This window comes from Pinus tabuliformis, chromosome 7 (assembly GCF_031772625.1).
Source record: "Pinus tabuliformis cultivar Carrire ecotype Pingquan chromosome 7, CPIR1, whole genome shotgun sequence".
Taxonomy (NCBI): Eukaryota; Viridiplantae; Streptophyta; class Pinopsida; order Pinales; family Pinaceae; genus Pinus; species Pinus tabuliformis.
Window position 1 is genome coordinate 938,636,114 of NC_142293.1, and position 13,817 is coordinate 938,649,930.

At 36.5% G+C, this 13,817-nt stretch overlaps 1 protein-coding gene across 1 annotated transcript; it reads left to right on the plus strand.

Annotated features, from left to right (window-relative positions):
• Window positions 1-7,565: 7,565 nt before the first annotated feature.
• Window positions 7,566-12,767, plus strand: LOC149250723 (uncharacterized). Its single transcript, XM_089459220.1, has 2 exons — window positions 7,566-7,762; window positions 8,761-12,767. The coding sequence occupies exon 2, from the start codon at window positions 8,818-8,820 to the stop codon at window positions 11,284-11,286; it is 2,469 nt and encodes an 822-aa protein (XP_089315346.1). The 5' UTR covers window positions 7,566-7,762; window positions 8,761-8,817; the 3' UTR covers window positions 11,287-12,767.
• Window positions 12,768-13,817: the final 1,050 nt, after the last annotated feature.

Consider the following 13,817-nt stretch of genomic DNA (forward strand, 5'->3'; position numbering starts at 1 on the left):
GTGATAGTCACAGTGCAATCTTCTTGGCGAAGAACTAGCTTATCATTATAAGACAAAGCATATTAATGTTCAATTTCACTTTGTGAGTGACATAGTTAAAGATAAGAAGGTGCTTCCAGTGAAGGTGTATACCATGAAGAATGTTGCAAATTCAACAATAAAGTCTGTGAGCATTGAGAAGTTCTCTTTATGTAGAGAAACAATGGGAATTTGTGCCCTATATTATTGATCATGTACTCTTGTGACCCTCCGTATGCAAAGAAAACAAGCAAGATATTTTGTTATGTATGTGTTATATTCTTTGCACAATTAGACCCATGCATGATTCATTTGTGTTAGAGACAATGATGGAGTTATAAGGGGGGCGATAACCCTTAAAAAAAGGGGCCATTTTTGCATCTGTTTTTAGCGATTTTCGACACAAATTTTTTGGTGCATGTTGATTTGGTCCATGGTTTTGTAATTTCAGTTAAGGAACTATGATTGCCTTCTAATCCAACGTTAATTGATTGGGTTTATATATTGGGGTTAGCCTTGGTAGTTGGGAGGAAGAAGTGTAATCCTCCCTACCCACGTTCAATTCCAACAAGTGACATGACGGATGTTGACAGTATTGACAATATACGTATATTTCTGATATGGAATATACAACATGTAATATTGTAAAGAATAATAAGCTGAAAAATATTTTTAGTTTTCCCAATTTTGGGTTTCCAGGGTAAATATATGTGTAAATGTGTGTGTGAGCCATTTCATCTTTTCTATTTTAATTAAAAATATGTTTCCGACAATTAATTATATAGGGTTAAAACCAACAAAACTCAAACCTGATCAATGTTCTAACAAAGACAAAGAAGAAGAAGAAGAAGCCCCCAAACCTTTCTAATATAAGGCTTGCACTTGGAATCACATCAAGCCTTCCTCTTTCTACATGATTCTCACTTCTTCACTTGGCCAACTGGACCCCAACGCCTTCTCTACTAAGTTCTCTCTAAAAGCAATCTTTGGCAACTTTAGGTTGAAGTTGTTAAGCACTAGCTTTTATCTTGAAATGGTATAACCTTGCTTTTCCTCTTTATCTTTCTATATCTAAACTTCCCTTACATGTGCATGGCATCACCCTAGTTTCTTTCCTATTTTGATCAGCTCGAGGTAGACATCTTTCCTGCACCCTTTCTTATTCATGGATTTGTTTTTTGATAATTTTCACGTTGACCCCTCTCTTCTCCTAGTGTCTCTCTTAAAAATTGAGGGAACCCTCCTTCCAATATCTTGATTTATAGTCCATGACCTTGATTTATTTACCTTGATATTTCATGTCTATGCTAGTTTCTTGCCTTATTTGTCCCTAATGAAGTAAACAAAATATTGCATATGAGAGAGTTCCTTAAGATGGAATGGAATTGAACTCCTTGGAAGGAAGGGGCCCCTATATGGAATGGAACTTAACTTCTTGGAAGGAAGGGTGGGATGAGAACATCTCAATCAAGGTTAAGTATCTTAGATAAAGGAGGATAGGATCCTAAAGCTAAAGGGAGGTCCCACACTAGCCAACCAAGGCACATTGAGCTAAGAATACTAAGCCCAGTTGATTAAAGTTGCCACTCTATTTTTTAAGAAAACTTAGAAAACACAGTATGAAGAAGGATATGGCACTAAATTCATTAAGGGATTAATCTTGTTTAAGTATGTGTATGATTAAAGACACATATGTGTGAGTTGAATCAGATTGACTAATAACAACAATTTAAAATAACTAGAGAAATAACGAGAACTTAAAAGAATGTTGGTTTATTATCCTCTTTAACTTTGTTAATGTAATTAGCTTAGTTAAATGAATGACATGAACTAAAAACAATAATAGTGTGAATGCAACCTTCCAAACTATTTAAACTTAATGAAGGAAATCAAACAAGCAACATTATGTTAATTTCCCAATTATTTTGGTGATCAAGCAAATAAGAAAAAAATTAAGGGTTTTTATCTACCTATTGATGGGTGAAAACCCTTCACTAGGTTTTTATAGAAATTTCAAGAAATATGCAAATTAAACATTTATGAAATTTCACTCTAATACTTAAGGTTCTTAGATTTGTTTTCTATGAAATTTCAAGCTCATGGTTGAATTTGAAATATTAATTACAACAACATATATTTCGAACTTGCTTGAGAAACTTCACCATATAGCATTTATAAACCAAACATTGAAACAATGCACTTAAAGTGGAGAAAACTCATAGCCCTGGGAGGTCAAAATACTTTATAACAACATATCTATCATAGTCCTAAATTTTCCCCTTTAGTTCCTTCTTAGATTGTTAAATCACTTAATAAATTTGCTAATTGTTCACGATAAATTAGCATAACAAAAAACCTTAGGAATTACTCATCTACATGAGAAACATGCTTGATTGTCAAGTTTCAAATGCACAATATTTTGACAACAAAGGCACACTTCATATTACAACATAATGAAGATATAAGTACATTCCATTAGCTCACACAAGCTAGTGCACCATGCCTTATCTGCTTATCATAAGCTAGAACACTGGTTGCAATTGAATCCTAAGCAACACATTCACCATCAACAACAAACCTAACTAACAATCATGGATAGAAAGGCATCACACCAAACTACTCCTGACTGCTCTAAAGTCTCAACAAAAATCTAGCATCAACACCAACTAATTCACCCTTGATCTCCCACTTGCTTCACACAAGTATTCTGAGATATTCTCCAAGCTTACATCACACAAACTCTTGATCTTCTTCACTCCTCTAGAACTCATGTCTTGCTTTAGGGTTTACATCACAAAAACCATAGGCCTTATTGCATCACACAAGTACAAAGGCTCTAACACAAACCCTAGTGCTAACATTCCAAGCTTCTTGTCCATCCTAGGCTTGCATCTCATAAACCCTAAGTCTTTATCTCTTGCATCACACATACACCAAGACCTCTAAGCGATGTTACGATGGAATACCAAGAATACATCAACATAAGGTTCAAGTCTTCTTGAAGCTAAGCACCATACCAAGCTCCAAGACTTCTCTACTCCTTTGGTGCTCCATGTATTTGTTGTAGGGTTCACATCATAGAAACCATAGGTTTACTCTTGTTGCACATAAGTGCTAAGATCTAGGCTCATCTCTAGCATTGACACTCATCTTCATGTATCCTCTAAGGTTTACATTATGAGCACTAGGTATCTCTCCCTACAAGACTTTTCCATGTCACTTATAAGACATAATAATGAATATAATGAATAATGACAAGGGCTCTCTCCTCCCTTTATATATAATTAGGTTAGGGAGGCCAACATGAAACATGTACTAGGTTGACACAAGTAACCTTAGACCTAAGTCAACAATTCAACCCCACATGGAGTGCTTATATAAGGATGGTGAGTGTCACACTGTGGTTTTACCCAACCCTAAGGTGGTAAGCCCTCTGAACATGATGTCACTTGGACCCAACGCCCCTCGCCTAAGATGGTGAATTACCAACAAGTTGTTAGCCCAATGCTCCCCCTTACATGGTGTTTTGTTATCTAAATTTCCTCATGCAAGGTACTCCTCCTCTGACTACATGTCACATGTCCTCTTATGCCTAGTGCTTCTCAAATGTGTGGCATGGTAGTTACTTGCTCCAATGCTTCTCCTCGACATACATGTGTCCATAACCAACCTACATGAAGTATGCTCCTTAACCTAAGCATCCTCAAGTCAAGTACTCAACCTCCAAGTTGTATGTCACATGGTTGCATTCTCTTACGGTTAAGTGCCCTCCTCCAAATGCCTAACACTCATCCTCTTAGGTAGGTACTTATCATAATTAAGTGACTAAATCCCTCATTATGTGCATGCAAGGGGCTAGTCATGAATGCCACATTGGATAACAACCTCCCAGGTAAGTGCACTATGCTAGCACTCTATCCAAAATCAAGTACCCACTCAACCTAAGTCATCCATATTCCCATCAATCATTGTTAAGGGACTAGGAGACCTAACACTCTCATAACTACGTGAAAACACTCTTGGAGTACCCCTAAAAACTAACATTTTCTACTAAACTACTCTAACTTTATTTAATTTAATGGGAACTACTTGGGCTTGGAGAGAGGCAAATAAAAAACAATTAGAGAAGGTAAGAAACCCCTAACATTCCTATGTTGTCGATCTTCCTTTGTAGGAAAAGAGAAGGGTAATCCATCTCTAATATTAAAGAAATGAGAGCAAGCAAGAGACGAAAATAAACATAATACATAACTATAAATGAAAAGTATGGGTGACTTAGTATACCCTTGGTAGAGAAGGTTACCTCTTCTTTTATAGATCTCTGTTGAAGATTCCTTTGATGTAAAGATTAAGGTTGACTGAAATGCAAATGCACAGAGCCAAGACGCCGTAAGGTGCAACTACGCAATCCAACAAAGGAAGATCCAAATGAATAAGGCAGAGATGGAAATTGTAGCAAAGCTCAATTTGTGAAGGGTCGATGGAGAAGAAAACTATAGCAAGCTGAAGAGGATCAAAGGTGGAAGGAAATTGTTAAATCATAGACAAGATTTTAATTTGATAGAGTTTCAAGATGAGATTCAAAGACCAAAAGGTACCCCTTAATAGAAAGTGAGGGAGTAACGTAACTAAATTGTTGGTATTGGTCATCCATATAATAGGCGTTTAAGGGAAACCATAGTTATTGACAATAAAAAATACCCTTGCTCTACATTCTTAAGAAACTTATAAGCCATAAGAAAAATATAAGCATGTAAACTTGCCACTAAGAGCATGTGATTGAATAACCAAATGATAAATGTGACCACATTAACCCATAGCAAAATGTGTCTCATTGTAGGGATGTTTATGGACCCAATAAAACTCTCTAAGTGGCTGAACCACTATTCAATGCAAAATGATTAGAATCATTCCACTTAGTTAGAATGTGATCCAAACATAAGAACCACAAAGTCTACCAAGGAAACTATGTAATTGCTCTGAGAGGTGCTTTTTAGGCCAGTATGGAAGAGCTGTTGTCTTATCTTATCCTGTCTTGTTATGTTATGTAAACATTTTTCTTAGTAAGATTACATAAAATTAAAAATTAAATAAATACAAGTGTAAAAAAACATAAAATAAAAAATAAGAGGTGTAAATCTTTCCATAATTAAAATTATTAAAATAAAAAATAAAATTAATAATTATGATTTTAATTATATAATTATAAAGTTAAATTCTAGGTTTTTGGGACTGTATTCTTCTTGAATTTAGCCTATTTAATCATTATAATTTTAACCATATAATCATAAAGTTAAATAAATTAAATTATAAAAATCCCACTTTTTACAACTTGACATTCTTCTTTAATGTAACCTATTTAAAGGCATAAAATTCAATAAATTAAGTTATGAAACTTGTTTTTTCCCATGATATTTATCTTTAATGTAGTCTATTTAATAATTATAATTCTAATTATATAGTCATAAAGTTAAATATATTAAATTATAAAAATCTCACTCTTCACACCTTGACATTCTTCTTTAATGTAACCTATTTAAAGGCATAAAATTCAATAAATTAAGTTATGAGACTCGTTTTTTCCCATGATATTTATCTTTAATGTAGCCTATTTAATAATTATAATTTTAACTATATAATCATAAAGTTAAATAAATTAAATTATAGAAATCCAACTTTTCACAACGCTTTTCAATAATTATAATTTTAACTATATAATTATAAAGTTAAATAAATTAAATTATAGAAATCCAACTTTTCATAACCCATGGCTTTTCCCATGGTTTTGAAAACCCATTGTTCTTGCAATGATATTTTTCTTTTTACATAATTAAAAAAATAAAATTAAATAAAATTAATAATTATAATTTTAACTATTTAACTATAAAGTTAAATAAATTAAATTATGTGACTCCATTTTTTCCCATGGTATTCTTCTTTATATAGCCTATTTAATAATTATAATTTCAACCATAAAGTCATAAAGTTAGATAAATTAAACTACAAAAATCCAACTTTTTACAATCCATGACTTTTTCCATGATTTTGAAAACCCATGATATTCTTTTTTAACTAGTACACTCTATGTTTTGACAACCCATAAACTGTTTTGATAACCTATAGCTTTTCACATTACATTCTTCTTTAATGTAACCTATTTGAAGGCATAAAATTTCAATAAATTTTACTTTGACTCTATAATTACCAGGGTAGATCCATTTTAATTCTAGATCATTGATCAAATCTCTGGACTTACAATTTTTTCTCAAGTTTTGCACTAAAAAAAAGAAGTTTGCACCTTATTTCATCCCTCTCAACACTTGGTAGATAAATTTAGGCTAGTTAAACAACAACGACCAAAATATCTGATAGCTTATTCTCCTATAACACCAAAAATCAAATGGAATACTGAAATCATAAGTTTGGAAAATGTAGGATACATGCAAGAACTTTAATACTTGCAAGTTATTATGATGAAAGAAAGAAAGAAAATAATTATTTTTAACGTCAACGATGCTAAAGATAGCTCATGGACAAATTGCTTCTCCATCTGATTCTTGTATTCAACCCTTTCCCTACAAAGCTTAGATTCTCAACAAAACCCTCGCTTAATAAATTATCCCAAGAGCTAACTGCTAGAATATCTGCATAACCTTTGAAGCCCTGACATTCTAAAATGAAATAAAACTGCATAACCTTTGATTTCACTTTTCGAAACATACTCTTTCCTCCCACACATGAAATAAAAAACTTTCATTATTTTATCTTATAAAAAACTTCTATTATTTTATCTTTTATCAAACCATCGTAAAACTTTACCTTAAACTCTTTTTCAAGCTATAAAAATTAATAATTTATTAACCTGATTAAAATTAAACTCGACATCAATCCTACCCCCACCACCACCACCACCACCGTATCCAAACTCTATAAAACATAAAGCTAACTTATTAGTTAAGTGGAATGAAAAAAAGGCTAAAAATAGCAACATTACCCAGAGACGGAATTTGGAAATGATCAAATATTCTTTTTCACAAAAACTGACGACCAACGAAGGCGGAGTGTGGCATTCGAAAGTATCCAAGAGCGAGACCATAAAGAAATCCATTATCCATTTAAAAACTAATATAAAGAAATATCGTTGTGACTAGACAAATGGAAAGTGACAACACAATGATGATTTAACCAGAGGCGCTAGCTATTTGTAAAGTATGTAGTGGTGAGACAAGACAACAGATTTGACGAGCGATAATATCAGAAAGGAAATAATAATAGTTAATATGGTCCTCATAAGAAAATAATATTAAATTAGTGATGTTATTAGACTAATTCAAACTTTTTTAACATGCAAATGACAGCTGGAAGCTGTACTTATTACCACACATTTCTATGAGTTGCTGCCTTAAACACCTTCCGCAGATCAGGACAGGGCGACCTCTAACCGCCACTTTGCATCACTGCACGGACCCAGGTACCGGCTCTTCCGGTCACACTGATAATCAGGGCGCAAATTTTACTGCAGTGTAATGTTTTTCACGTCCGGGCGGACTGAAAAGATGAATAGCTTGAAATATAGCTGAACCGAGGGTTTTTTGAGTGTTGCGTGGAGCAGTCTGGAAGCTGTCGACGCTGATGTCGAACCGTCGTTGGTGTTCTCTACAGTGAACGAAGGCGAGCTGAGAAGCGTCGTGTTTTCGTCTTTCTTTATTTATTTTTGGACAGAAAACGCTAAAGATTTCAACTGGTATGATATTCCTCCTTCCTCCTCCCCATTCGACAAAATATAGAATTTTAATTGATTTATTATTGTATCATTCGATGTTCCACCAGTGGAGAAATTTAGAAAGAAATGATCTGAAACGAGATTTTCTGGTGTTTATGATTTTTTTTTGACTTAAGATTTGCAACGGAACGACTTTGACAGTCCGAAGGTACCTGAAATTGAAAACCCTGGAAAAGAATATTTGAGTTGGAAGTTCTTCGGTTGTGAATGTTTTGACTCTCTTTTGTTGTAGTAGAGCTGTAAGAGATCTGCAATATTTGTTAATACAGAGATGTTTCGTCGTTTAGGTTAAATCTTATGTTAAGGTAACGTAGATCATGAAATGTTCAGCTCCAACAGCTCTAGGACGGATTTCCTGCCATGAAAAACTGCCGAGGTTAAGTGTTTGCGGTTTAGGTTAAATTTTATGTTGTTGCAACGTACATCATAAGAGATGGGCTATTCGCAAGGGAAATTCCTGAGGTTAATTGTTTGTTCTGGATATTTTGCATTCAACAATGTCGGCCTTGAGAAAAGGTCGGAAGCCTAGGCGATTCTTCTGTTTCTGTCACAAATTTGCCTTGGAGGTCGGAAGAACGTTCCGACATTGTCGAGGATCTTGTTGACCATTAATTAACTGCTGCTTTTCCGTTCTAACCTGAATTTTTGAGTTGTCCGGACTCTGAAGCATTGCATAAGGGAGCTCTCACTTTCTTGTTTTTTATTCTTATGAGTTTATTTCTATTCGAGTGGTAACTTTATTGACAAGTTTCGTGTTTTTCTATTTCTGATTCTGTAAATATTGCATTTTATAGTTGCGTGTTCATCTTTTCTGATTTAGTTTTGTCTGAGAATCCATATACAGTGTTCGATGTCTACCCTCTAGAGCAGTAAGTATATTTTCGAGAACATTCTAGAAGTTACGTTGTTAGTGTTTTAGACACAGAAGCCTGTTGATGAGCTTTTCTTTTTTCTTGCAGGAAGGATCGACTGCATTTTCAAGTAGTTATTGTGATTGCATCTTTGAGCCCATAGATATGGAGCCCAAAGATATGGAGCCCTTCTTTGAGCCCAAGGATATGGAGCCCGCAGAGGAGGAAGTACACCTAGGCGTCTACTGCCTCCATATGAGTTCAGACAGTGATAGAGAACTGGAATGTCTCGGCAGTGGAGAACCTGTTGGCAGCAATGATGACAAAAGTGGGTCGCAGCCAGCAAATAATCAAGGAGTGGCGTTTAGAACCAGGAGAGTCAAAGATTCAGTGGATGGTTCTAGTAGAAAGAGCTCTAGGTACTGGTGTTCTTGTTGTGAACAAAATGGTCCCAAAGAGAAGAAGAAGAAACAAACCAACAAGGCGTCGAAAGATCCAGCGGAGGCTCAAGCCATTCCCATGGTAGATGAAAGAACAGATGGACAAAATGTGGCTTTCCAGGAGCCTCAAAGAGACCTAACCTCTTCTCCTTCACGTAAGAGAGCGACGTGGAATCCAAGAGATGAAATAGAACTTGCTACTGCCGTTCTGGATGGTATAAATTCAGGTCTTGGTGGTGTGAAATGTGGAACTGATGTTATGGATGTAAAGTCACATAAACAATTTTGGAAGGATGTTAGTGGAAATATTCAGAGTAAGATTGGGCATGATCGGTCGAAGATTCAAATCATCGAGAAATTCAAGAAAATGAAGATTAGGTTTTTCACTAATGCAGAACAGAAACAATCTGCAGTTCGGTCAAGTGATGAGGGCCACGAAGGGCAGCTTTTTAGTATTCTGCGGCAAGTTTTTGGAACTGAAGAGGAACAGAGTGTAAATCTCCAGGAAAACCTGCAAAATCCTTCAAGATTGACATTCATTGGAAACGAAGATCAAGTTTCATTGAAAAGACACAGGGACAACAAAGGGTCATCAGGTTTGAAAGGTTCAGTACAAGATCAAGTCACGGAAGCGGCAAATGGACTTGAGGAAGCAGGTGTTGAACCTCTCAGTCCAGGAGAAGAGAGAGCTCTGTCAAAAGCAAAACATAGAGAAGAACTAGCTTCTGCTATCCTAGATGGTATCAAGTCGGGCCTCGATGCTGTCGAAGTTGGAGCTGATCTAACTTCTGTCGAATCTTTCAATCAATTTTGGGAGAACATAACTGAAATCCTCCAGAAGAAAACTGGTCAGGTTCAGTCGAAATATCGAATCATTCAGGAGTTCAGGAAGATGCAAGAGAGTCATGTTGCTAATGCAATGCAGCAACCCTCTGTTGTGCAGACAAATGATGGACAGGAAGAGCAACTATTTAGGATTTTGCAACAAAATGCCGGAGATGAAAGGGAACGGGACATTTCAGATACAGCCTTGAAAGAAAGAGTCAAAGGGAGTGAAGATCAAGCTTCAAAGCCAGAAATCAGAAACGTCCTGGATCAAGAAGGTGGACAAGGTGGTAAGATGTCATGTAATGGTATCTCATACGTTCTCTGTTTGCCTTCCCCTAATCAAACTATTATTTGGAATCTTCAGAAGCATGGCACTCGAAAACCTGAAGGAAGAGATTTACAAGGTGAAATGTTTACAGATGCCAAGGATCAAGAACACGACCTATCCTCTCCTGTACAAAAGAAATCAGGTAAGGCTGCAAAGAATAATCCGTCCTGCCCTGTAGAAAAAAAATTGGTACACACTTCAGAGAGTGACCTGTCCTCCGTGGTACAAAAGAAATTGTTCAAGGATTCAAAGAGTAATCAGAATTCCCCAGAACAAAAGGATTCAGTAAAGGTTTCAAAGAATAATCCGTCGTCCCCCATTTCTCCGGGAAAAAAACCAGTGAAACGAAAGTCTTCTTATGAAGTAACGATTGCTGAAGTGATTTCAAAGGTGAGTCAATCCTCTAAAAGGAGGAAGTTTGCAAAAGAGTTTTCTGAAAAGATATCGGGGGAAGATTTAGAGAGTAGTCCTTTCCCAATACGAAAGGAATTGGCAAACACTGAAGAAAATGCAAACGGTTCTTCCCCAGTTAAATTGGTCAAAGCTTCAAAGAGTAATTTGTCTTCTCCAGGAAAGGAATTAGAAGAAACTTTAGAGAGTGCAAAACAGTCCTCCCAGAAGAAATTGGCCAAGTCTCCAGAGAGTAATCTGTCTTCTCCAAGACAAAAGAAATTAGCAAAGACTTCAGAGAATAATTTATCCTCCGTCTCCCTCGATCTTCCTAGAAGAAAATCAGCCAAACGAAATTCTCAATATGAAGTAACTATTGCTGAAATGATTTCAAAGGGTAGTCCAGCCTCTAAAAGAAGTAAGGCTGCAAGAGAGTCTTCCCAAAAGAAATCGTTGAAAGCTTCAGAGAGTAATCCATCTCGCCCACAACAAGAATTATCAAAGACTTCAGTGAATGCAGAACAGCTTTCCCAAAAGAAAATGGCGGAGGCTGCAGAGACTAATCTGCCTTTTCTTAGAAATAAAGGCGTCTGCAAACAGTTCAGAGAATCTAAAACATACGTCCCTGACGAAGACTTCAAGGAGTAATCTGCTTTCGCCAGAACAGCAGGAATTAGAAAACACTTCAGAGGATGCAAAACAGTTCTCTGAAAAGAAATCGGTTAAGGCTTCAGAGACTAATGCATCTTCCCCAGAACTAAATGAATCAGCACAGGCTTTAGAGAATGCAAAACAGCCCCCCCGAAAGAAATTGGCTAAGGCCTCAAAGAGGAATCACTCTTCCCCAGATCAAAAAGAATTAGCAAACACTTTAAAGCATAATCCGTCTTTGCTGGAAGAAAAGGAATTAACAAGGACTCCAGAGAATAATCTATCATCCCCTATTTCTTCTAAAAGAAAATCAGCTAGACGAGATTCTGAATATGGAGTAACCATCAGTGAAATGATTTCAAAGGTTAGGCATTCCTCCAAAATGTGTAAGTCTGCAAAACGGTCTTTACAAGTTGAACTTAACATTCCCACTGAGGCTTTAGAAAGCAACCAGCAGTTCTTGTCAAAGGTGAAATCAGCTGACCAGACATCTCCAAATGAACGTGGCAGTGTCTCAGGTTTCCAATGATGGTCGTTTCACAGAGGTTTTACTAGAAACAAAGCCTAGCAAATGGAGATCCAATGAAGAAATTGCCATTGCCTCGGCTGTTTTAGATGCTATAAAAAGTGGGCAGTTTGATGTGAAGCTAGTGTGTGACAATGAATGGGGAAAACATTTGAAGTTATGGGAGCAAGTGCACAAGCAGATTCAGAGCAAAACAAATAAGGAATGTACGGTTAATCAGGTTTCTGAGAAGTTCATGAAAATGAGAGAAAAATTTCTGAACATGAGAGAAATTCCGTCTAGAAAGGACAGAGTTCATCTAGGTAAACATGAACAACTCTTCCATATATATCAGGAAATCTGGCACAATGAGCAGAGTACTGCCCCACCCGAAGAGAGGAGTGAAATGAATAAAGCTTCTCCTGTTTCAGAGAACGTAACTTCAGAGATGAATGTGTCACAATTTTTGGAAGTGGTCCTGCCGTCATCCATATGCACTGGAACACAAGATGAACAACACAAGCAGATGGAAGACCTCCCTGGAAGGGAAAACTGTGACAGCTCGGCAGGCATCAAAGAGGTACAAGATAAATGCCGGGAACTGCAGACCGAAGAGGAGACTGAAATGAATAAAACTTCTCCCGTGTCAGAGAATGTAATTTTAGAGATGAATGTGTCAAATTATTTGGAAGTAGTCCCACAGCCATCGTTATGTACTGGAACACAAAATGAACAGCACAAGCAGATGGAAGACTCCCCTGCAAGGGCAAACTGTGACAGCTCGGCAGGCAATATACAGGTACGAGATAAATATGAGGAACTGCAAACCGAAGAGGAGATTGAAATAAAAAAAACTTCTCCTGTTTCAGATATTGTAACTCTAGAGATTAATGTCCCGAAGTGTTTGGAAGTCATCCCACTGCCATCGATATGCACTGAAATACGAGATGAACGGCACAAGCAGCAGATGGAAGACTCACCTGTAAGGGAAATCTGTGACAGCTAAACAGGCATTAAACATGTACAAGATAAATGTGAGGAACTGCGTAATGAAACTCGGGCTATATGTGTGGAAATGTGGCAGGACTGTGAGGAAAAGTTTCAAGACATGCAGTCTAGGATTAATGAAATGCTGGATAACAAGATGAAGGAGTTAAAGGAAACTCGCGCTATCCAGGACAGCTGTTTTAATGAAAGGAGACTGTTTTTTGGAGAGGAGTCTTCTGGTAGCAATGGCAGTCGTGAAATCCATCTTTTAATGGACAAACATCTAAAATATAGGTCCAGGAAGTTACAACTCATGCAGGAACTCTGCAGGATTGAAGAGGAGGAGCTTGAGACACAGCATTTAATGAGCCAACTGAAAGAGCTTAGGAGTCACAATCTGTTGTAAAGATGAACTATTATTATTGAAATGCACCTTGTTCTGTATTAAGTTTTCTCATTGTCTTTTGCATTCACTTTCCCGTTCTCCATTTTCGTTTGCTCTGCACCCTCAATATCTACATGCGAGGGAAAATATAACGTGTACATGCTACAGTTATTTTCTTTTTGATTTGATCCTCAGGCAGAGAAGGCTAGATAAAGATGATTTAATTCTTGACATGTGAATCAGTCCGACCTCTGATTGAACACAGTCGATTTTCTAGGAATTTGAGTGGACATCCCGCATTACCAGGTAATTTCTGGCCAGGGTACACAGCTGGCATGTTTTTCTAATCCCCGGGTAAGTAAAATGTGAATTTGTGAAAGATCTGCGAAGGAATATATATTAAAACCCCAAACAGAAATGTAGAAACCAAACAGCTATTGAAAGTTAATGCCTTACACTGAACCAAACAGTCCTCTCGGCTGCCATCCCTTGCATAATTATTGTCCGTTAATAAGAAAACTAATGCGTTATATGGTATGATATTCCCTCTAGATGTCATGTTATGTTTAAAATTTAAATTATATGATTGCCTGTTAGTATTTTTGCAGAGTGTTTGTTAGTATTTTTTCAGAGTTTGCGGATTGATGCCTG